The sequence below is a fragment of the Pholcus phalangioides genome, unplaced genomic scaffold (genome assembly GCF_987345545.1).
Source record: "Pholcus phalangioides strain wild (caught in Gottingen) unplaced genomic scaffold, Ppha-v1.0 ptg000027l_1, whole genome shotgun sequence".
Lineage (NCBI taxonomy): Eukaryota > Metazoa > Arthropoda > Arachnida > Araneae > Pholcidae > Pholcus > Pholcus phalangioides.
Window position 1 is genome coordinate 10795946 of NW_028301617.1, and position 26841 is coordinate 10822786.

Here is a 26841-nt window from a genome sequence, read left to right on the forward strand (position 1 = left end):
CATTTCTCACCCAAATCCATCAGTAGGAAAAACTAGTGATATGACCGGAGTTGGTGAGCTGTAATTTAGAAATACAACCTAGGCAGCTACTCATGATACTAACCACTATCGTAAGTAGAAACGTTAAGAAAACTAACTAGTACAGACGACAAACTTTTGCCCAAGGAAACTATTTGTATCGCAAACAAGTATTCAATTTATAAATCAAAACTGAAATGTATTTCTTGAATTTTTTATTATAAAAATATATGTTTATATAAAATGGCGATCTCTATGATAAAAATTGCACATTTCAAGGATATCATACAGAATCGTCTGAATATGATGTTTGTCGCAACAAAATAAGTATTTATCGATTTCAAATGAAATCAAAATATCGTCTCCATTGCATATAAAAAATACTGGGGGAAAAAGATGACGGTCAAATAATATGACAATATATCAAAATACAAAATTTGATGACCATCGTAACAATAAATAAATTTGAAAAAATAACACATATATATATATATATTGCTAATGAACGTGTTAATGCACCAATGGATAATCTTCTCATTTTCGATTCAATATATCTTCTCTCGTCAAGTCTTGCAATTGATCCCATGCTTTCTGGACCTATTGAAGATCAACAGCAGTATTAAATAGAGAAAAATCATACAATGCTTGAAAGTCTTATTACGTGTGTCACGAGACAATTTTCTACAGTGTGACCTAGACATGTAAAACTCTTGAGAAGAACTACTCGAGGAAGTAGTTCTCTGGAAGAACTGCTATTATAAATAACTTGAGAATATATTCTCCAGTTATTTTTATACACAGTCAATTTGTGATAAGTCGAACTCTGATAACTCATATCTGTTTAAGTCGAAGTTTTCATACAGCCCTAGAACTTTTACCGTATTTCAGTGTTAAAATTTCCCCTTTACTCCAAGCAGTCCTCCTTTAAGTTGAAGTTTTTGGGACTGACAGAAATAAAAAAAATTAACTTTTTGGAAATAACTTAATGGAATTTAGCATAAAACTATTTTAATTTTGTATTAGCAATAGAATTTAGCGGATTCACATTTGTCTGCTTGCCAAAAGTGAATGAGTTTCTCACAAAAGGGGGAAGGGAGGGGGAGAGAGAGAGAGTGAGAAAGACGGCAAAAAATCACTGAGTTTTTTTTGACAGAAATAATCTTGTACACATTTTACAGTATTTATAATTCGTTTCATTTGTACGAGTATCACGTGTGCGTCCAGTTCATTTCTAAACAGGGCCGTAACTATGTTGGCGTGACCGGGGCCCCACAAAAAATGGACACTTATTTTGCAGAATTTTTTTCTTTTTTTAGGGGCCGCCAAGAAAATGTCTGCTCAAGGCCTCAAGAAGGTACGTTACTGCCCAGTTTCTAAATATTCTCATTCAATAACTGAATATCATTGAATTGGAATAACTTGTCTTTTCAGATTTCTTACCAGCAGTTTGACAGGTTTTATTAATGCAATATTCGTAACTAGCGCTATTATTTTGACAAATCTTTCTTTTTTCCCCCACTCTAAAATCAAAATTTCCAATAAATCGAACTAACTATATAACTCATAGATTTCATCAGCGGCTGCACATTAGACTTATTAAGATTTGACTGTAGATCACCCCAGTAGTCCTTCCAGAAAATATTCTCAAGAATATTTGTAATAACACGTTTTGTAATGAATAGTCTATAAATAACTAGAGATTATTCTTATTATTTTCGATAATAATATTCCTCAATTTATAATAGAATAGCTGAAACCACTTAACAGTTTTGCCCGAACATTGCTCATATACTGCGAAAGGGACTTTTTCTGATCTGCCTGTGCGCCGCTCGGGCAGCATATTTTTCTATGTCAATCCTCTGATTTACCTGGCTTTTTGTCTTTTTTTAGTTTGCAGTGTTGCTAATAGATGGTTCTAGCTGTCAAGTAAAGTTTGGATCGCAAAACTAGTGTAAATTGGTTTCAAGGTCAGATTTTACTGCTTTCCATTGGCACTAGTTGTTTTGGGGAAAAATGTTATTTTTTCGCTGTAATTCAAAATTAGCATAAATTAATGAATACAATACTTTTAATGGATTTGAATTCATGTAATCAATTTGAATACAAAATTGTTTATCAAAAAATGTGCTTATTTTTGGACACAGTATAGCAAAAAAAACGAAACTGTTAGTGGTTAATCAGTAAAGAAGAATGTTTATAATAGAGATGTAAAATATTTTCGGCAATAAATATATGGCAGAATATTCTCAAGGTTAAAAATGAACAGCTTCACCTTATCTTTACTTGTAGTAATGAATCTTTCCACAATTAAAAAAATATATGTTTATTATATGCTACATGCTTATGAATAATAAATAAATAAATAAATAAATAAATAAATATATATATACAGGGTGCATAGTAAACAAGGCACATGACATTTTACTAGTGTAAATCAAACCATTGATCCTCGAGGCATATGTCCAATTAGAAAAAAGCTTCCAAACATTGTGTAGTACTCGGATATGCCATTCATGTTTCAAGGGGTTGTTCAGTTATCAAAACTAAAAAAATTAACTTTTTATACAGTCCCCATGTGCCACCAAAATCCATTTAGAAAGTTGTTGCCCTGTCTCTATGCCAAAAAAATCCACATTTGTAAGTGCAATATTCATTGAGATATTCGAAAAATAGAGGAAAGTTGGGGGGGGGGGGGAAACAGCTCTAAATGCAGAAATAAACTTAAAATATCAAATGCCTGAATCAATATTCAATATGCTAACATCAGGGTTCACACTATGTGTGTCCGAGACCGGGACTTCTGGCCTGAAGATTTGTGCTCATAAAGGTAAACACATATGACTTTCACACTTGTTTTTTTTTTTTTCACCAGCACATCAATTATGGCTGCAGTTTTACGCCATTCAGGATGGCGTAAGATACTGTGAGATGCATCTCTGATGTACCTCCTAACCAGATCATGGCCTGTCGCTGTCTCAATGAAGAGATATAAGCAGGTGGTCGAAGTAGACCTGAGCCATGGTGGAAGCTGTGCTTGTATGTGTCAAGAACCTACGATCAGCTTGTCAACAGACAAGGAGCAGAGGGTTAAATTCCGGAAAAGAAAAAAAATATATTTATCTTTGTTCTTTAAAAATAAATATGCTTGGCTTTTAAGGAATTTCGCTGGTGCCTAATTTTTTATGATTCTTCGAGCGGTGTGCTAATCCCTGTATAATGAGTAAAATTCATTTTAAACTAATCAATTTCATTTTTAAAAAAAAACACAGGTTTTGAGTGATATAAAGATCTTATTTAACCAACTCCAGTTCCTTAACATTCAATGAATTTTTTGCAACTTGAATCTTCTCAGCATCAATGATTTCTGACAACTGTGCTTGATGAATCGGAAAAAAAATTAGGTGCCACAAAAATACGTTGGAAGAAAGACATTTCTTTTTTCAAGAAAACCAGTACCAAATAATTGTCAGACCTCTGTATAATAACATCTATCATTTTCAATGCCACCCCCACAAATAACATCAGGTTTTAAAGGTGCCTGCCAACATATTAGCAAACTGGATTCACAGTATTTGTTATCAAGCCACCCTGCCAGTTTTATTGTCTCCCAGAGGTGACATTATAGAGCTCTGACTCTATCGGCTATCAGGGCTTGACAAATTTCAGCCGCCAGCTTGCCATGATGACTATAAAATTTGTATTGGTGCTTACAATTTTCTATGCGTGATTACTAAATCAATCATCATCAAATAAATCAAATCAAAATTTCACAATGACGTGCCTTCCAACATGAAAAGGGGGAGGGGTGCATAAAGTCTCTCTAAAGATTAGATTATCTGAAGTAAAAAAAAACCATTTAGAACAGTTTTTCTTGCAAAAAAAACTATGCTTGGCTCCTAAGAAATTTGTCTGGCACTCAATTTTCTTTTGATTACTCAAAAGCTCCACTATATATGCACACACTTATATATGTATGTACATACATATATTTTTAGAACTTCTGGGACTTATGAACCCTTTTCCACAATGGTAGACATGATAACATGAATTCTATCAACCTCCTTTTCACTCCACATAGTACTCAGTGATCACGCATAGTTTTTAAGGCATCAATATCAATTTCTCTTGTTGCCAGGGCAATATCTGGCTTAAATTTATGGTGAATGATTTATATTTATTTTCAATTAATTTACTTCTACTGTTTCTTAAGGAATAATTAACCAACACCATTTTTAACTATCGACAATTAATAGCCTACAAACCATTAAACTATGAAATATTTGTACCATTCTAGGCCTGGTGCTCTCTATGGCGACACATTTTAATGGGCAGATCAGCTTGTGCATTTGCACCTTAAAGTTGGGAGCTACAGAAAACCCCAACTTCAGCCGACCATCACTATAATGCTGAAGGGGTGGGGGGAAGGGGGGTTTGAACCCGGGTCATTGAGATGCAAGTCTGTCACCGTGACCACTCGACCCATCACAGCAGCTCTCCGATGTACCAGCACAAAAACTGATCTTCGAGAGTCACAGACTTGTTGTCCTGTCTAAATTAAATGGGAACTTCACCGGGGCTTGACAAATCAGAAAAAAAAACTTCAGTGCCAGCAAAATTTATAGGCACTAGGCATTTCTTTATCAACAAGATTTGCCCGTATTTTTTTTACTTGTTCGGGACGAAAGGACCCTTTTCAACATTAGCAAACACTCTTGACATTATTTCCCATAACTTTGTTCTGTCCTAAGATTTAAATTTCAGTTATAGGTCATAAAAAAAATTAAACGCCAATGTAAATTTTTTATTTGTCATGGCGACCTGGCACCTGGGATTTGTCCAGCCCTGAACTTCACGTCTCTTAGAACTATGGTTCTCAAACTTTTGTCACATGCAGCTCCCTTGCCTGACTCATGGTTTACTCCCCAGAATAGTTTAGTTGATATTTTACACCTTATAAAAGAACCATGTTAGAGAATAAATAGGCATACAGATCAATATCACCGCAATGCATGCTTTGAGACACATTAACTTACAAGAACAAGTACGTCAGAGAGAGAGAGAGAGAGAAAGAAAAATCAAATAATATACAGAGCACATTATGCCATTTGCAAAAAAAAAAATCTCACCTGCTTCCTTAGAACGTCATCGTCACCTTGATGACAAAATACCACGTGCGATTTCTTGATTATTTCAGCGTTTGATAACTTGCATGTGATTACATCCTTGATTTCTTCATCTGACAGGCCGTAATGTGTTCTGAGATACTTTTCATACTGTATGAGAAAATTGAAAAAAAAAAAAAAAATCACACATCCCGAAAAAAATCAGGACTTACTTCGATGATATTTTTTAGAGCTCACCCATTGCTTACATTCATTGTTACCAAGTCTATAAGGGCTAGAATTAAGATAATAATCTATATAGAATTTTTATTGTCCTTTCCTACATACAGTATATCACTAAATTTTGCTAAAAATTTCAATTTATTGCAATCACAGTCATCTAAATCATCTTGAGAATACAAAATGCTATGCAAAAATACTTTAGAGAAATAATTACCATAAGGCCCAAACAGAGGTTTATTTATGGGGGACTTATAGTGGGCTATTACCCAGGGTGGTAAATTAAAGTAGACTGGGAAAAGGGTGATAAAAATTTCGATGATAGCTTACAGGTGGTAAAACCATTAATAGGCGTCTGCCCGGGAGACTTGATCAGTGAGTGACAAAAGAAGGGATCTACAGAGTTTGCAAGCATATGAATGACTAAAAGAGTGACCCTAGAGAGCTGGGGTTCAGTCACTAAGCAACCAAAATAAAGATCCAGAGAGGTTTGCGAGCATAAAAGCAACCAAAAGAGTAAAGGAACAGGTCGGTGAATGGCCATTGAATTGTTCAGGCATGTTTGCAACCAAAAGGAAAAACTTAGAGAGAGTTTGAGTGACCTAGAAAGCAAGGGAAACAGTCAGTGAGAGCCACAGAAGTTATCTAGAGAGTGAGATACTAGGTTGGTGAGTCATATAGAGCAGCGTTTCTCAACCTATGGTCCGTGACGATTGCATAAGTAGTTTATAGGAGCAGACTTGATAAAAATTATTCACCTGTCATAATGGATGTTAATAATATCCATATTCGTTCAAATAAAATTATACCTTCATACCTATATTCACCATACATCATTGAGGAGAAATTTTTTTTGTTGAAAATTGCTTCAAATGGAATTTGCTAATTACTACTAAAATTGCTGAAGGGTTTAGAAATAAAGGGCTGTTTCAAATCATACTTAACAAAAATTAACAGTATTTCACAAAAAAAAAAAAAAAATATGCAAATCGTCCTATGACCATATTTCATTGAGAAAAATAAAATTTGGTTAACTGGAACTCTTGTATATAACAATCCTTAAAATACGGGATATTGCCAATCGCCATCAAAAACATTGTCAGAAGTAGGCACAATCACCAATCGCAATTAAAATTCCAAAAAACTTAAACATTAAACCTGACAAATGTGAGATAAATATTTATAATTTTTTTCATAATTACCATAATATAATTAATTTCTATTATGAAAAGGCTGTGTATTCAAGACGTTCCCAAATATTACAAATTCCAATAAAGATAATTGAAAAAATGAAACAAATGAATAAAAAAATTGAAACAATGAAATGAGTGCCCTGCAACACTGGACACAAGTGGTCCATCAAATTGTTTCAGATATTTTACTAGCTCTTGTTTTCAGAAAGGTTGAGGAACGATGTTGGTGAGTGACCAAAAGAGTGATTAAGAGCAGTGGTTTTCAGCTTTTAGAATCCTACAGTCCGGTAAGAATGGTAGGCAGAGACATGAATAAGATTAATGGGAAATAAATAGGGGTAAATGAAGTGATAAATTACTTATGGTCTGGTTTCACTTATTCCAGGACCCAGTGCCAGGCCATTGCCCGTCAGTTGAGAAACACTGATTTAGAATATACTGAGAAGTTGAATTTTTTGGATGTTATGCCAAAACTGATATTTGCAAAGAAAAGTAATTTGCCTCCTCCGGGAATCGAACCAGGGGTCTCCTTGCATACCGGGCAAGTGCACTAACCATTACATATAACCAATGCGCTATTGGTTAGCGCACTTGCCCGGTATGCAAGGGGACCCGGGTTCGATTCCCGGAGGAGGCAAATCACTTTTATTTGCAAATATCAGTTTTGGCATAACATCCAGAAAATTCACCTTCTCAGTATATTTCAGGTAGAATAAATACCATCTCTTCATACTGATTTAGAGTGATCAAGAAAGTGTGAAAGTATGCGACTTAGAAACAGACGCATATTTACCGGGAGCCAGAGGTAAGAAGGCTGTAAGCCTAAGGGCGGCAAATTTAAAGAATGAGTGATGGGGGAAAAACTATAAATCTGCCTTTGGGCCCAAAATCAAATAACATTCATCCTGTTCATTCGTTGATGAAACGTTCTAAAAGACTACCATAATGCAGATAAAGAATTTCAAAGAGTGGAAATTGAAATTTTTTTCATAATGAGAAGTCCATTATAATGGCAGTTTTTTCCCCTGTGAAGCTATAACAAACGTTTAAACCATGTATCTGACTCAAGTTTGATCAACACCATACACACCTCAGAATTCAGTGCTATCGTGCCCCATACGTGATCCACATCAGACAACCAAGCATCATCTGCAAAAGCGGGCATTTTCAGAACTACATGCGTAACATCTGAAAAAAAAAGACAGGATAATAGAAATTTTGCAAAATTATAGTTTCCTTGTGATTTGTGTTTTCAAAGTGACACATGAAATCATTGCTCAATTTATTTTTAATAAGACAATACTTAAATGTATATTGTTGTGCATGTTTAAGTATAATACAAATATAAGCACAACAGGTAAATTTGCCCAACGAGGTGGCTGAAAAATGATGTCTATAAAAATATGGATGTCAAATATAACTAAAAAAAAAGCAACCCAAAATAAAAGCATATATCAAGAAAGAAAAACTAATAGTTAATACTATTATTAACTATTGGTTATCTTATCTTAATTCTAAGTATGGATGGATAGCTTCACGATTTATCCCACAATGTTTATTGTACCTTTTTTTTAAACGTGTTGATTGTGTTAGAATTAATAACCCACAGAGGTCCTGCGCTATTTAAATGAATCGGTACATGCCTGAATATGTGTAGCCCTAATGTATTTATGTTGTCAGACATAATGTATATTATGTTGCTATGTTTGTTTCATGTTCTTGCAGGTGCTACCATCTGCCGTTCATATTTTGAAGTGAAGATTGTGGACGCTTGAATTTTTCATGTTATGTAAGCATCATACTGAAGGTCTGACTGCTCTCTGCGGGGGAGACTTTTTCAAATGAGAGAGGCTTGCATTTGCGCCTTGAAGTTGTAAAACCACAGAAAAAACGACATTCATTACTACAAAAAAAAAATCAAATTTCAGAAATGTGAATATTCCACATTATTATTGAAATAGCAGATGATAACTTTTACTGATTGGCAAGGATCAAATATTCACTATTGGTAAAGTCTCTTAGATATTTGGGATTTGACTATGTACATTAAACTTAGGGGAAACAAAATTGCTGACATATAATTGATAGTATCCAGACTGGAGCTATCGAATGCTACACTGTTGGCTCCAGGATAACCAAAACGGGAAAGGAGCAATCTCCTGCATCTCCAGAGGGGATCATGACTACCACAAGATACATCTGTATCTTGATAAAATTACTAAAGGGTATCGTAACAAACAAATCCCTATTTTCTCTGATGCCAAGCAGCATTAATGGCACTTGACAACTTTTTCAAGTTTCAACTGTGTGTCAACTACTGCACTGATATGTTGAATAACTTAACAGCACTTGACAACAACATCAACCTTTACTGGGTTCCTGGACATGTAAATTTTCAGGGAAACAAACTTGCAGACCAGATAGCCAAAGAGGCAGCAAACCTGAAACTATCTGGATCTGTCTACCCTGTTTCAATGTCAACCCTAAAATATGTCAAACAATAGATTGAAAGAAATTCGGCAATGGAACTCGAGGCATTTGGGAATCCAATGGAACTGCATTTGGGAATCCCACTGAATATTGCCAAAAAACTTATTTCACTGAATAGAGAACAGATTCGACAGGTTACGCATATCCTCACTGGTCATGCTAACCTAGTGAAACATTTACACAACTGCGGCTATGCAAACTCACCTATTTGTCCTGCGTGTGGAGAGGAAGACGAAACTCCACTTCACTATGTGGGACAATGCCTCGCTTTCTCTAGCCCGAGAAAGAACTACTTTGATGATCATCAGGTGACACTAAGTGAAGTAGTAAATGCAGCCAGCATTTACAACTTGATAAATATTTTTAATTATACTAGACCTGAACCCATGGTGAGTATCAATTCTCTCATTACTTGAGCTCCCACGTGCTATATTCCAATAACTTCATGTCAAGTTCTTGGCCATATCCCTCTGATCCTTTTCTTGAAAATGGTATCGCAGACAGGAGAGCAGCCTCCTCATTTATTTAGTTATAGCCTTTATCGGTTACACACACACCCACAATTATACTATAATATCCCACGTACAGAGGGTTCAGTAAAATGATAAGTTACCATACCTTCCATTCTCAACACTGTTGCAAAACCTCTGGGAAATCTCCACAGTATACTGTTACTTCACATCTACATGACCCACAATTCACGTTATACTACTTGGTGTCAGAGAAATGGGCAAAAATTGCCAGAGCTCTTCCCGCTTTGGACACCACAGGATGATGATGTACATTAAACACCATAGACATACACCATAGAGAAAGAAATCATTTTTTGGCAAGCTACATGGCATGCATGAGTACAAGCAGTACAGCATTTTCTCACCATTTTCCCTCATTTCTTCTATTTTTCTCTCAATGGCAGACTTGATTTCCGGTAGCAGGACGGCTTTGACTTTTTCCCATCTGTTCTAGATAAATAATAATTACGTAGCTGAGTGGAAAAATAAGAAATATAAAAAAAAGTATCTTCTACAAGATATTCCCATATTAAATTATCAAAATTATACAAATGTAAATCGAGCATAAAAATGGTCGTCTTAACGAATGTAGACCCACCCAGGCACGGATCAGGAGGCATAATGATGTGATTTTGCGATAGGATTTTTGAGAGCAAGTATGTTAATTAGCAAACAGGTCTTCCAGCTGAGTGGGGGGGGGGGCAGAATATGATATTGCCTACAGTGCAGGGCTGTCAAGATGGTTCTGTTCATAAATGGATAGCTACAAACATTGGTAAATGATAATTAGGGAGATTTTTGAACAGATCCGAATTCCTTGAAAAAACATAAACAAATTAAGAAACTTTTGAAAACAAAGAAATTTTAATTGTAGGGATTATTTTTCCTTTGGGGAAAACGTGACATTGTACTAGAAATGGCCAATAGCTCAAAAGTTTCCAATTATCAACCAACAGTGGGTTAAATAACCTGTTGTTACTACTGTCAAATCAAAATCCATCCAACAAGGCATCACCATCAAGGTCAAAAACAATATAGACAGACTAGACGGGACATATAATCATCCATGGCGTGAGTCATTTCTTCAATTCAACAGTAGTGAGGCACAATTATGCATGTGACATAATTTTTTGTATGGGGGGGAGGAGGGAGGAGGAGTAAACACCGGCAACAGACTTTTCCAGGGTAAATTCTTAGGAAATAATCTTTTTCCTCCAAAAATAGAGATTTTTTTGCAATCGCATTTAAAATTCAGGCGCTCAGACACCTTGTTTACTACGACAAAATGTTATTTTTTATGTACGTGTATTTTTTCCCTTCTATTATTGTAAGTGCGGAGCTCCCAAAATTTCAGGGCCCAGTATGACTGCACCTGTTGTACACCACTAAAGGCAGCTGTGCCAAGAGATTCTATTAGGCTCATGGAAAGTGTCCCAAAAAAACAGTATCAACACAAACACCACAATAATTACATGTCTCTGCCCCTCCCTCACTGGCAACACCCATATTACAGTGAAACCTGTATGAAACGAACGTTGACAGACTGGAATAATATTCCATTTTAAACAGATTTTTGTTATATAAAGGTGCTAATCAAAGTACTAATCATCGAACAGATTATATTTTTATTCTGTTTGAGACAGGTTCCTATCTCATGCAGTGTCCGTCTAGGACAGGTTTCACTATACATATATGTCCAATGGACAGAAAAGGTTGTGCACTTTCCTCTGCTTAGTATGTTAATTCACACATTAATGACCCAAACCAGGTTCAATAATGTACACATAATCTAGTGGATTTTACCTTTTCCTTCCTCATGATTACATCAAACTTCTTCACAGATTCCTGAGAAATAAATTCATGGAATTCGTCACCTGTGTTGTTGAGCAAACCCGAAGACATCAATGAAGATTGCACCAATTCATCACAGTCTATCAGAGAAGCACCGAGCTCCTCCATGTCTTTGCCGATCAATGATTTGACATTTTGCAGCTCGCCTGTGAGGGCAATGCGTAATGGTGTGCGACAGTTTCTACCTGCCTGTAACAGAAAAATAGAAAATCTAAACACCTACTACTTGAATAAAAAATGCTAATCCTAGAATTCAAAATAAATGTGATATCGGTACACTATCATATAATGATGCTTAAAGGACCGGAGAAAAGTATTATTAAATAAGATTTATTGTTATAGAGTGTAAGAGACCAGACATTAATAATACAGAAAATTTTCTTTGCAGAGGGTATAATTATACAGGATTTTCACTAACAAAAAACGATAACTTGAGAGTACAATGATTATATCATACGTTTTTAGGCGATACTTAAACACATCTTGAGGACCAAATTTTAGAGAGTGTGTAATAACAGGATAAAACTTGAAAAAAATAATTGAAAAAAAAAGAAGTCTTGGGATCGCTCCAGCAATGAATTTCTGAATGTTTACCATTGTTTCCATGGTTCCCAAACAACCTTAGAGAGGTTGACGGGGTGGGGGAAGACGCTTTTTTTTTCGCATAACAAATTGAATATATAGACGGGATGGTGAGAGATCCTTGTCTGGGGAGAAACCACATTGAAAACAAATACGTTTAACAAATTCCCTGGATGGATCATACTGGTCCCTTGGGAATATGTGTGGATCACGTTATTATTAATTATTAAAAAATAATGGAGATTGATTGACTTTTATTTTTGTACCAGACAGTACATTAGGGCACTGATTTCTAACTTGCGGGTCATGATCCCCAGGAAGATAGAATAAATCATCTGGGAAGGGGGTCACGAAAGATTAAAAAAAATTTAAATGTCTTAAAATAAATTTATTTTATTCTTCTGCAACATAAATAAGGTGTGTTTTTTTGGTTTCACATTTTTTTAACACTTAGCTCTGAGCTACTTATTATCCATATATGCACTCACTAGTCAGAAGTAACTTAAATCCCACAACTAATAGATTAGAAACTATAGGGTATTTCTGGAAAAGAAAACAAAAATAAACACGTGCAGTAAATGAAAAAAAATCATTCTTTTTTCATGCTTGAAGACAGCCCAGGAAAATTTTAAGTATCAGGTATGACAAATCAATGTACTGTAGTTGCAGATTTTGATGATAGAAAGCCCTACAATCATTCAACTTTCAATGGTTGTCAGACACAGGTTGATGTATCTGCTTCATACACACATAAAAGCAGGAGCACAGGCGTATCTTGATCAGAATGTCGGTTTTTTAAAAAATTCCAAAAACGCAGACTTGATTATACACATGCCGGGCCATCTATCAATTAAATTTCAACCGGAGTTGAAAAAAAAGGAGGGGGGGGGGGTTTCACCAATAAAATTCTCGTCAAAAAAGGATAAGGCTTCAAAAAGTTTGGGCTCTACTTTATTAGGGCATGTGAATGTGGATAACATGCTGTATTCTGTTTATGAGGCCCAAGTGGCGTCGTGGTAAAATTCACGTCTACCACCATGAAGGTTGCTTTCACGGTCCTAGATTTAAACCCAAGGGAGGATATTGATAAGATATTTTCCCTAATGAGCTTGAGGCAACCATCGAATAGACAGCATCTTCATTTCTAACCCGTCTCATTAACGGCAATATATTGCAATATATAGTGATACAGCCAGAGTTGGTGTTTAGCGAAGTATTCTATTTACATTGTGAAATAAGTTTTAAATTCTGAGGCTTACCCCCCTCTCACTTTCTTTCAAACAACTTGGGTCTATCACCATGGAAAATTTACTATATAGTGAGTTGTGCTGTTTTTCAGTGCTGCCATCTATATTTCAGAAGTGAAGTGGGTATAGTGTAGTGATTGAATATTTGTACCACTTGTAGGTCTGTTGCTCTCTGTTGCAAGACTTTTTAACAGGAAGATCAGCTCGCATTCAAACCTTGTGATATATTCTGAGACATTGACTACTACTACTAAGCCACACATGCACCTCATCCATATTCCTCTGCGGAACCTCTAACGAATTGGTACATGCGGGAATGTGTGTGTACGTGTAGTGAAACCTGACGTGAAGTTTGTTCCTGTGTAACGCTTGTTATGTGTCGTGCTGCCATCTGCCACCAGTTTTTCTAACTGTGAGTGAAGTGTAATGATTGAATAATTTATCGTTGTAGGCGTGTTGCTCTCTGTGGCGAGACTTTTTAATGGGGAGATCGGCTCGCATTTGCGCCTCGAAGTTGGGAACCACAGGAAACCAACTTCAGCCGACCACCAGTGGGGTTCGAACCCGGATCCCCGCGATGCGAGTCTGTCATTATGACCACTCGACCACCACAGCAGCTGAGCCATTGACTGAGTAAAGAGAGAAAAGGAGTGAAAAATTAGAATGAAATTTGACATGTCAATGCAAACTAGAAAAAGAAAAAAAATTACTTCTGGTCGCCTTAAGTAAGATCCTAAAAGTGCTCTCCTTTGATTTGACGAGCTAATTTTCGCTTCATCCCCGGCTTCTAGGTAAGGTTCCTCAAGCAAGTTAATCATAACTATGTCCAGCTTCTTCATGTTCTGAATTGAAAAGGAAAAAAAAATAATTTTAGAGAGTCAGCATTATATGTAATGAAATCATGAATGTCAAGTTCAAATGTGTTTTGGTTCAAAACAATTCAAAATCATAGGTGGAGATATGGGGGGGGGGGGAACATAAGTATGAAGGTATTAATTTTATTTGAACCCATATGGGTATTATTAATGTTAATTATAATGGGTGAATAATTTTATCAAGTCTGCCTAAGGGCCGCCTATGTTATCATCGTCACAGACCATAGATTGAGAAACGGTGCCCTAGCTAACCATGCCTAGTCAGGGGGTCTGTCCAGACTTCACTTTATGAGGTCCTGTTTTTGTGAAAATTACCCATAATTGTGTGAGAAGCAAAACGATCTACAGTTGGACAACGATTTTAAAAAAACTCAGATTTAAGTAATTTTTTCTGAAGTCCCTGAACATATATTTGTATTAACTCACCCCCTGATATAACGATTTTCCTCAATTTAAAAAGATAAAAATGTCGGTTTTATCTGATGCATTATATAGGGGTAAAGTTTTTAGAAAAGAAATCAAATTTGAAAATCAAGTTATTATTATTTTTTGTGAAGGGTCGGTTTTTCAGATTCAGAATTTTGTGGAGGAAAACGGACCCAAATTTTCGCTAGACAAAAACCTGCTAACGGTATGATCTGTGCACATTTATGGTAAATACATGTGGACGTGCAGTATAAGGCACAGAAGTATATTTTAGCAAGCGTTTTATTTCCCCACCTACAAGAGTGACAACCATAATAACAAATTAGTGTGTGAGTGAGATACTAAACTATGGTGCCTGTCATACTCGGAGAATTTTCTAGCCACATAATGTTTTTGCAATATTGTGGGGGGGGGGGATGATTCAGTTTTGTAATCCCATCAGGGATTTCTTTTGCTAAAAATGAGCTCAAAATTTTAGTTTTACTTAATGAGCTAATTAGATCAGGACTACGATGGAAAGCCGATTCTAGACAGCTTGATAAAGACATGTTTACAGTTTATTTGATTCTTGTGCATGATTCCAGTCACGTTCAATTTAAGGGTAGGCTAGTCACATGTATTATAATCATCACGTAATCCAGTTTCAAAGCATATAAGGGGAAAAAAAACTATCAGGAAATCGCTAAAAATGGTAAAGGAAATTACATTTTCCTCAATTTGTAGAGGGAAGAAACACGAGGAAGAATATACTTGGAACATTAAACTAATGAGCATTTAAAGGCTTTTAAATTAATGGAATTCTGATCAACAAACTGGCGATTGCAAAATACCAGATTTAAAAAAAAAAACAAGTTTATGGCCTTGTCGTGGGTTATGTCACAACATATTCCCCCCCCCCCCGGCTTTTGAAAATACACTAAAAATGGCATATATATACAAATATATATATATAAATACATTGAGTACACGTGCTTTGCCCCCCCCCCCCTGGAAAAAGTTGAAATGACGGTCCTGATTAAAATTATGCAATAAATTAACTCTTAACTGTGTTATGAAGCATAAGAACACTCGCACCTTTTCATGTGTTTTAATCCAATTCACATACGAACTCGCATGATACGACACTAAGCAAAGGACTGCCATTCTTAAGCACTCTCAACTATAAGTTCAGTAGTACTAGTATTTTTTCGAGCGAGTGTGTGTGTGTGTTTTCTATCTTCTAAAAGGGACGAGAAACTTTACTTTTCACTTCTTTGTTCCGAGTCCTACTCCTCCGATTGGTTGAGATAGGCACCTGATAGTAATGACTTTAAAATTGGTCCAAAACTGAAAAACGAAAAGTCAAAAGGATGTTTTTGATCCAAATGGGAGAAAGTATGGATTTCGGCAGTGATTCAATAAACTGTTAATTTTGGTTTATTAACTCCGCACAGTTTATAAAGAATCTGTAAACGTGTTTTGTGTGTGGCCCTAGCATATTTACATTGCCAGAGTTATGCACGTTTCATGTTCCAGTGATGATGTCATCTGCCTTCCATTATTTGAAGTGAAAATGGCCAGTGCCTGAATTTTCGCGTCATGTATGTATTGTGTAGAAGGTGGTCTGCCTGTTCTAAGTGGGAAGACTTTTCTAATAAGAAACTGGCTCAAACTTGTGCCTTGAAGTTCCAACTTCAGCCGACCAACCACTACATCGTTAATAGGATTTGAACATGGACCCTTGCAATGAGAGTATAGCACAATGCCCATTCGAGCGCACAGCAACTTCAAAATATAGACTGCCTTAGCTACTAAACACTGATATTTGGGAACCCTATTTTTCAGAGCTTGCAATGACAGAAACTGTGTAATAATCATCATCACCACCAGCCAAGGAATTGGGTAGTCAAGGCCGTCCGGATGGGAAGGGGAACTGACAAACAATGTATATGCTCTGTGTGTTTGTGTGTGTAATGTTTTTCTTGATTTAAATAAAGTGATAATACAACAGAAACCTTGGCGATAGACCTGAGTTGTGTGCTCGGTTGGGGGGGGGGGGAAAGACAGAAACCTATAGTTTTGAGTAAAACCCGAAGAAATATCTTCTTAATTTTTTGTCATACCCAGGATTCAAACACAGATCAGCCCATCTGGAGGCAAGTTTGATAGTTACTTGTGTGCCAGACCAAAGATCGTAGCTATGGTCTGGAAGAAGGAGGGGGGGGGGGTAGATTTTGTCACACTTCCATAGTCATTTGATCATTTTTGTAGCACCACAGTCATTTTCTGCACACGAGGGCTAATTAGACTGGGACCTACAATTTATTGCCGATTCCGAACGGCAGGCTTGTTTTTTATACTCATCAAGAAGTTGGTGCGCTAACCCCTGGATGGGGGGGGGGGGGGGACGACTCCCTGCGGTAGCAATTTTTTGCTGCGGTCAAGTCGCCGTTTTTTGTTGTACCCCTATGTCAGGAGAACTTCTATAGTAAAAGTAAATATAATTTTTATAGTGTTTCTTGCTCCTCCTTTCAAGATTGGTACCTGGGACAGGATCCTTCTTTGCAACCTTCTAGCGCCTGCTAGTTCTAGCCTTAGCTGATTTCCTTGTTCACTCATATTCACCACCGAATATTACATTTACATTTAAAAAAAGTTTACAATAACCATGCACATCACTTAACGCTTACCTACCCTGGCTTCTCTTTCAATATTGACGAGGTCACCACCTCTCTTCGTTTCTTCGCTGACAACGATGCAGTCGATATCTGGATCCACAATAGAAGGTCCGAACGCATCATATATCGGTACAATTGAATACTCTAGTGACAGGTCGATGTCTTCTAGGAATTCCTTAACTGCTTCGATTCTCTTGTGCACTGGTTCTATGAGTTCCGAAAGTGTTTTTTCTGAAAGAAAAAAAAAAGATTTTAAAGATTTATGAAACATTCGCTAATTTCCAATAATCAGCCGTGACATAATCAAGCCTTGAGAAATTGCTCCCAGCAACTGATTTTACTTTGAATTATCAAAATTCCACGACGTTGCTTGAGATACATTGTTCCCAGAAGCGGACAAGTTTTGAAAATTCTAGTCTCATGGGTGACCCCTTATTTGAGATCCGGAAATTTTGTCTCTTACATTTTGCCCTTGATATTTTGTCCCAGACATTTTACACCTCACATTTCATCCAAACACATTTTGCCCGAAGTCAATCAGTATTTTCACTTGCCCTGACTGTGTGAGTGACTATATAAATGATCAAGTAAGGAGTGTGATTTGACTGTATGAGTGACTAAGTGAGAGATCATATGAGAAAGTGCTAGCCCGCGTAACTGCTTACATTCTCCAAGAGAACACAGCACCACTGCTGTGTTCTCTTGGAGAATGTAAGGCCATGGTTGGCTCTTAGTATGAGAAAGTGAGTGTTAGTGGCTGTATGGTTGAATGAATGGCCATATGTAGGATCAAGTGAGCGACCATCACTCACTTACTTGGCCACTCGTAAGGATTGTGAAATTTGATGAGTTTTAAATAAGGTTGTGAACTCAGAACTTTACTGAGAACGGATGTTTCCCCCACCCCTCCCCAGCTAAATTAGGCGAAATGCAACTTTGTACTGGTTCTCTTAAGCATAATTTTCCAAGGGCTATATGTTATACAGTCAGACTCACTTATAACGAACATTGATATTATGAATTTTTACATATAACTAAGTTTTTTCCATGACCTGTGAATTTTGCGTATTGTGTATTTCGAACACCTATTTCAGCAAAGTGCGTCAATAAAGGATTTTCAGCTGATTTTCAAACATGAAATTTTCACGAATTTTCTTCGTAATCTTATCTATAAATTTAGCTTTCTGCAACTAATATAATACCTCCTTTCTTTCCGTGGAAGACATTCTAGTAAGGTTGCTTTGGGTACTGTAAAATCCTATTTCGTCTTTTTTCTTCTTTCTGCATATCTGTTAAATCCTATCTAGTTTGCCGAAAACACCATTGGGGAGAAAGCGGGGATTGCGGATATTTATTCCCAAGAATCAAACCCACAAACCACCTGCATTGTACATTAGCCATTCACAAGCTAGATTCAGACATTTGTTGTGGTGGTTTCATCGTGCACAAATTAATTTTGAGAATGTCCAAATGCATTTGCTTTGAAAATTATTGCTTTGCAGTTGGTTGAAAGCCAAATCGCTCTTGTGCTAAAAGAAAAGGCATAATAACACTTTGAATGCTTATTTTGCAAGAATGATTTAAATGCAAAACGCTCCCACAAAATTTCAAAGGAAAAAACACCACATGCTTTTGGTGCTGCATTCAATTACGATAATTAAATTTTTCATTTTTATTAAAATATATTACAGTAAAAACTGTCTTCAACGGAACCTGTATAAAATGGAAACCTGTCTTTTAACGGGAAGGAAATCATGGTCCCGTAATTTCAATGCCAAAATACACATTAAAACACCTGGAGTAAACGGACCCTGTCTAATGTGGAAATGGAAAATTTTACCCTTTAACCAGTAGTAGCTCGTGGGCAGGGCTGTCTTAAGAGCACCATGGGCCCCGGGCCAAGTAGTTTTTCTGAGACCCTACATGACAAATTTTCGAAAATTTCAACTGGATCTCATTTTTGTGAGGCCCCTCTTCTCTTGAGGCCTCCCCGGGTATAATAACCTGTAACTGTGCCACGGGCCACTTAAATGCTCTGGAGCTGTGCCACAGTCTGCTTACATTCTCTGGAATTGTGCTGCTGGTCACTCAAGTGATCTGTCAATGTGCCACTCGGATCATTTTTTGAAAATTAGGCTTTAGGTCATGGGCCACATGCCAAGAGTAGAGCCAGGGCCGTCTTAAGAGCATCATGGGCCTCCGGGCCAAGAGATTTTTCTGAGGCCCTACTAGGCAAATTCTCAAAAATTTCAACCAGATCTCATATTTGTGAGGCCCTCCTTTTCTCTTGCGGCCCGGGTGGGCCCATGCCTTAAGAAGGCACTGGGTAGAGCATGTATGCATTAAAGAGTAGGTATATTCACACTAACATGGATAACATTCAAATACTCACTGGCCAACATGTCGCCATCAGTGACACCAACGATCAATTTCTTCCTCGCCCGAAGTACTGAGCAACTGAGTAGGACCTTATGCCCATTGTGCAACCTGTCGAAGGTCCCACCGATCACCACGGTGTCGTAGGTCACGAGGTCGGTGCCTTTCTGGGTGGGCTCGACACCCGTGACGGCTCTCGGATCGTGGAGACTCTCCAACCTCCGGACATTGAAACAGGGCTGTCGAAACTGGTGATGGACGTATCTCGCGACGTCCGGGTCAGCATCTCCGCTGTCGGTCAACACGACGTCGAAATCGAGCTTCGTCGGAGACGCTTTGGGTTTCTTGTGAGGCGACAGCACGACGCGGATGTCCAGGTTCCGGCAGACCGAAGAGGCCTTCATGTAGATCGCTGGTAGGAGACTGGAGATCGAAGCCAGGTCGCGGCCCGGTGACCTGTTGAACGGAGGCCACAGTGTCGTCCTTCCTGGTTCCAAGCTGACGTACAGGCGATTTCGGACGGTCTTCGAAGCCAGCAACAGGTTGCTTCCAATGGCTTCGATCAGGGATCGCAGCGGAGACGTCAGCAGAAGTAATCCGGAGCGATACATTTTCGTTCCCGGAAGCAGACGATATTCAACACGGAATAACTAAACACGACTTTCGTCTATTGTTTACAAACGAATCGTCTGCAGCAATTAATGCCCTCACACACACACACACACACGTGGAGGTGGTGGTAGTTGTTATCTTACTTCTTTTGAATGTTAAAGGAGGCGGAGCTTAACAGGGAAGACCAATAAGAACAGAGAAAGAAAACAAAAAGAAACGAGAAGAAAGATGATGACCATATGATCGGCATCTCTCGGGACATTTACATTTTTCCCAATAATTTTTCGGCATACCAACGGTTTTTTTTAAAAAAATACATCCCATATTTTTTTTTCGACACATTCTTTATATTTTTACTAATTTTGGCTATACCTGACGTTTTCTTAATAATGTCCCGTTTTTTTTCAGGTGTTTTTATTGAAGCTAATTTGAATTTTTATTCCCTTCATCGAAATCAAAGATTAAAATTATCTTTCCAACTCATAAATTATATTAAGATAATCACGACTATTAATGAAAAAAATATTCATCTCACAAATTTGTCATGTTTTATTAAACGTTTTATTTTGTAGAAATCCGCTGCAGTTTATAGTAATGCTTAGGGTGACCATACGTCCCGTATTTCCCGGGACAGTCCCGGTATTTTCTCTTTTTTTGGCCGTCCCGACTTTTTGGCAAAAGTGTCCCGGTTTTTCCCGTATTTCACACGAAGCCTACTTGAATTTTTATTCTTTATTAAAGTCGAAGATTGAAATTATTTTTCAACTCAAATTATTTTATGATAGTTACAACTATATATGGGATATTAATCTCCCACATTTGCCTTGGTAAACGTTTTTTTTTTTCCGTGGAATACATTTTAATCCACTGCAATTTGCAGTAATGCATCATTTCCCGCCATTGTGATTTTTCCGTAATTTCAACAATATTTGGCAACTTTGTTTGGTTTTGGCGTCGTTTTTGGCGATAATTGTGAAGTCCCGTATTTTCCCGTATTTGGAATCCCGATGTCCCGTATTTCCCTCGAGGAAATATGGTCAGCCTAGTAATGCTTCATTTCCCCCATGTTCATTTCCCAACATTGGCAATTTTTCACTGATTTTAGTAATATTTGGCAACTTTGCTTACTTTTAGCATCATGTTTGGCGATACTTGGCGATGTCGTATTTTCCCGTTTTTTTGTGTTTTTTGGGAATCTCTTCAGAAAAAAATTGTGTTCAATAAAGTTTCCATAAAAAAAAAGACAGTCGGTCAAAAATACGCGAATGATCCTTAATACGGATCGTTACAAAGGTGGTTCAAACTTGTCTGCCGCTTGGATGCTAAGCCTCACGTGCCGCCCCTAAAAACCAGAGTCGTTGGAAGTGTTTCAGACCTGTGGATCTCGCATTGCGAGGATCCGGGTTCGAACCCCACCATCGTCACAGTGGTGGTCGGCTGAATTTTCCTGTGGTTCCCAACTTCGAGGCGCAAATGCGAACCGATCTCCCTATTAAAAAAGTCTCAGCACAGAGAGCAACAGGCCTAACAACGATAAATTATTCAATCATTACACTTCGCTCATAGTTGGAAAAACTGGTGGCAGATGGCAGCACTACACATAACAAGCATTACACAGAAACAAACTTCACGTCAGGTTTCACTACATCCACATTCCCGCATGTACCAATTCGTTAGAGGTTCCGCAGAGGAATATGGACGAGGTGCATGTGTGGTTTAGAAGTAGTAGACCTGCGTGGGTGCTCAACTTGATCTTTATATAGGAGGTTTTGATTTCTTAATCAATTCGGGGTGCTACAAAATACTGTGAGTGCTCGAGCACCCATTGTACCCCCGGCTCCGACGCACACTAAAAATTACCCTGGCGGGTGGCTGACAGGGCTTCAGTGTGAAAAAAAAATAGACGGGAATCGTCCCGAAGTGCCCTGTCAGCCCTACCACTGTGGTGGGGAGGTGGGCATTACTTTCACTTATCTCGGAAGTAGAACGAGACGATTTTTATCAAGAAATTTATTTTAAATTCGTTTCTGGTAATGTAGGAAATACAGTAGAACCTCGTTTATCCAAACATCAATTTTTCTAAACTCGGTCAACCGAACACCTCATTTTCGGTTTTCTATAGTGAATGATGCTCAAGAGTTGGTATTTTCTTGGAACTTGAGAATCCTCTTATCTCCCAACTCGATAGGTTCCTTCTATTGATAATAATCCACTTCCAAATAATACTGTACCTGCGAGCTATAGATGTAAGTAGGGGTCGATCCGGGTACAGTTTATGTAGTTATAAACGATTGACAGAAGCAAACAAACTCATGAATAGGAGCAGATTTAGCCGTCACCTTTTCTTTCGTCCGATGAATTCATCTTATAATGAAATTTATTCCTTTGCTTCATCGAATTAGTTTCGAAATCGATTTTTCGAACACCTTTCGGTCTCGGTGTGTTCGGATAATAGAGAATATAATTCTTTTAATGTACTGGGGGGGGGCAAGTGTGCATCACTAAAATGTACACTTGCTTCCCCTTCTGACACTGCACATTCTTCTTCCGGTATTCAGCTCCTAGGCCCAGGGCCGTCTTAAGAGAATCATGGGCTCCATGTGCGGAGTGATTTTTTTGAGGCCGGACTACCTGACTAGAAATGCCTTCTTACCAATTTTAATTTACTTGCGCAATTTTCAATCAAATCTTATTTTCATTAAGCCCCTCTGCACTTGATTTGCCTGAATTGGCCCATGCTAGTGCCACCTTAACGCATGGACCCACCTGGGCACGGCCCGGGGGCCTCAAGGGAAGAGAAGACTCAGAAAAATTAGAACCGGTTGAAATTTTCGAAAATTTGTCATGTAGGGCCTCAGAAAAATCACTTGGCCCGGGGGTTCATGATGCTCTTAAGACGGCCCTGGCCCATTCGCTAACATCAGGGTCGGTCTTAAGACGAAGTGGTGCCATCTACAAAACCAGCAGTTGGCACCCCCGCACCCCAGCCAGGTGTTGATCCAGGGTAATGTGTTGAAGCGGGCTTCTCTCGACTTCGTCGGAGATTGTTTATTGTAGTTAATACTATTCTTTCCTAAAATATGGGACTGATTTATTTTCCCCATATTATCGTACTCTCGGGGGGGGGGGGGGGTCAGGGCCACATTTGGTCAAGGGGGAGCACATCTCATCAACACCCCCCCCCCCCCGAATGACGGGCCTGGGCGGGGGTTATACACCGCTGAGGACTGTAATATGTCTTTTTTTCTCTCTCTGAGAGAGAGAGAGAGAGAGAGAGAGAGAGAAACTAGCAAAACTCACATCTGCGGATTATACGCAAGAAAATACGTTTGTTTTGTTTATAAGATTCACATCGAGGAAGAGAAAAACAGAAAGAAATGACTCACTTTAACATGCTGAAAAATGTTACAACTTGATGAAAACTAATACAGTATAACAAAAATAAAATCGGAAATTTCTCTTAGATCACTAGAGAGATTCTTATCTTCTTCAAACTCATATTGAGCTTTTTGGCAGCCCCCCCCCTCCTCAAAGGCGGTTGGCATATATATCTCTCTCTTCTCAAGCAATCCTAATTCTTTCTGAAGAATTTTTAATTCGTCGATTCGTGATTACGCGACCGTCCAGCTTTCAAGATCATTCATTGGCTGACCACTCCAAAGCAGGAGGCTGTTACAAAATACAAAATATTCCCTTGAAAGTGCTACCCCCTCCCCCGTTTACAAATTTAATGCGCAACGCACCACAATACGCAATAAGCAAAACAGCACGTTATGCATAACAGTACGCAACCAGCAAAATCAGCAATTACGCTGCATTCAGCGAAGCATCGTAATAAGCAATTCACCCCAATAACGCAATACGGACTGCATTATAATAAGCAATACAGCATGCGATGTACTAAAATCAGCATTGTATCATTATTTGCAGTGCACCACTATAAGCAGTAGCACAATAGCAATAACCACTACTACTACTACTAAACCAAACATGCACCTCGTTACATATTCCTCTGCTGAACCTCTAATGAATTGGTACATGTTGGAATGCGGGTGTATGTATGGTGAACCTTCCGTGAAGTTTGTTTCTGTGTAATGCTTGTTATGCTGTGCTGCCATCTGCAATAAATTTTTTAAACTATGAGTTTTTCCTCAACTCATAGAGCGTGAAGTGTAATGAATGAACAATTATAACGTTGTAGGTCTGTTGCTCTCTGCGGCGAGGCGAGACTTTTTAACGGGGAGATCGGCTCGCATTTGCTCTTCGAAGTTGGGAACCGCAGAAAACGAACTTCAGCCGATCACCACTGCAACGAGGGTGGGGTTTGAACCTGGATCCTCGCGATGCGAGTCCGTCACAGCAATAACCACTGCATTAGATTAAGCAATATAGCACGCGATGCACTACAATACGCAATGTATTACAATATGCAATACAGCACAATACACAATGCACCACAATACGGAATAAGCACTACATTACAAAAAGCAAGAAATACAGCATGCAATGCGCTACAATACGTGATGAATAACAATAAGCAATGCACCACAAACAACTATGCACCATATTGCAGTGCACCACAATAAGCAGCAGGCACGACATTATGATAAGCAATACGGCACAATAGCAATAATGCGCAATACACCACAATACGTAATGCACCACAATACGTAATGCACCACAATAGGCAATGCACCACAAATGCATTATAATAAGCACTACAGTATACGATGCAACTCGTAATGCATAACAATACACACCACAATAAGCAATACAGCTCGATACGCAATACAGCAAGCGGTAATACAGCAATACGATAAGCAAGTGGTGCATTATAATCAGCGATGCACAACTATTTGCAGTGCATTACAATAAGCAATACAGCCTAATACGCAATGCATCACAATACGCAATAAGCACTGCATTGCAATGAGAAATACAGCACGCAATAAGCACTGCATTGCAATGAGAAATACAGCACGCAATAAGCACTGCATTGCAATGAGAAATACAGCACGCGATGCACTATAAAATGCATAACAATCAGCAACGCACCACAATAAGCAATACGGCACGATATGCACTACTACTAAATCATATGCACCTCATCCATATTTCTTTGCGGAACTTCTAACGAATTCGTGCATGTTGGAATGTGCGTGGCCGTGTTGTGAGCTGGAGCTTGTTTTTGTGTAATGCTTGTTATAGTGCTGCCGTCTACCACATATTTTCGAACTATGGGTGAAGGGTAATGTTTGCAGATTTTACCGTTGTAGGCCTGTTGCTCTCTGCGGTGAGACTTTTTAATGGAGAGACCGACTTGCATTCCCACCTCGAAGTTGGGAACCAACAATTGGGCGCAATACGCACTGCATTATAATAAGCAATACAGCACGCGATGCACCATAGTACATAACAATATGCAATGCACCATAATGCGCAATACGGTACAATACGCGATGCATCGCAATAAGCAAAGCACCATAATAAGCAATGAATGCATTAGAATAAGCAATACAGCACGCGATGCAGTGCAATACGCAATGCACCAAAAATAGCAGTGAATCACTAATACAAATACAAATACGACGCCACAACAGGCAAATTGCCCAACGAGGTGGCTGACTTAAGAACATCATGGATCCCCGAGCCATTTTTTGGAGGCCCTACCTACTACTGCTACACCCCAAATGCACCCCCCCCCCGCGGAACCCCCCAACGAATCGGTACATGCGGGAATGTGCGTGTACGTGTAGTGCAACCTGACGTTAAGTTTTTTTGTTTCTGTGTAATGCTTGTTATGTGTAGTGCTGTCATCTGCCCCCAGTTTTTCTAACTATGAGTGAAGTGTTATGGTTGAATGATTTACCGTTGTAGGACTGTTGCTCTCTGTGGCGAGACTTTTTAACGGGAGATCGGCTCGCATTTGCGCCTTGAAGTTGGGAACCACAGAAAACCAACTTCAGCCGACCACCACTGTGGGGTTCGAACCCGGATCCTCGCATCACGAGTCCGCACTATAACCACTCGACCACCACAGCGGCCTAGTTACAGTGCACCGCAATACAGCATAAAACGTAATGCACCACAATACGCGATGTATCGCAATAAGCGAAACACCATAATATACGCAAAAACATAATATACGCTAGTACTAAAAGTACACCATAATATACGCATTACAGTACGCAATGCATCACACGATACGCTGTAATACGCAATGCACCATTATTTGCAATGCATTACAATAAGCAATCAGCATGCAACCACCATCGTCGATTCAATGCAATAAGCAATGCACCATCAATGGCAATACAGCACAATAAGTAGTGCAGCCTTATATTCGGGGCACCCCCCACAAAAAGCAATGCACCACTATATATTCAGGGCACTACATTAAGCAATACAACACCACCTTAATGCACCACCATCGGCAATACAGCACAATAATTGGTGCACCACCTTGCACTACAATGCAACTATATTGCATATATGTTGTGGGTGCAACTATATTGCATATAGTTGCACCCACAACAAGTAATGAAGCAACAATGCGGCCTGTGTGTTGGGAGCACTGGTTGATTTCCACCAAATGCTAAGAAATTTTCCACTTAGACAAATTTTGGCCAATTTTTCCCACCGATTACCATCACTGAGTCT

At 38.4% G+C, this 26841-nt stretch overlaps 1 protein-coding gene across 1 annotated transcript; it reads right to left on the bottom strand.

Moving 5' to 3' along the window:
• Positions 1–216: 216 nt before the first annotated feature.
• Positions 217–20292, bottom strand: Ppat-Dpck (Bifunctional Phosphopantetheine adenylyltransferase - Dephospho-CoA kinase). Its single transcript, XM_089251591.1, has 8 exons — positions 19586–20292; positions 17210–17424; positions 13946–14077; positions 11359–11595; positions 9921–10005; positions 7644–7741; positions 5145–5291; positions 217–615 (listed from the first exon to the last, which is right to left on the bottom strand). Exons 1-8 carry the CDS (start codon positions 20178–20180, stop codon positions 553–555), a joined length of 1572 nt encoding a protein of 523 aa, XP_089107717.1. The 5' UTR covers positions 20181–20292; the 3' UTR covers positions 217–552.
• Positions 20293–26841: the final 6549 nt, after the last annotated feature.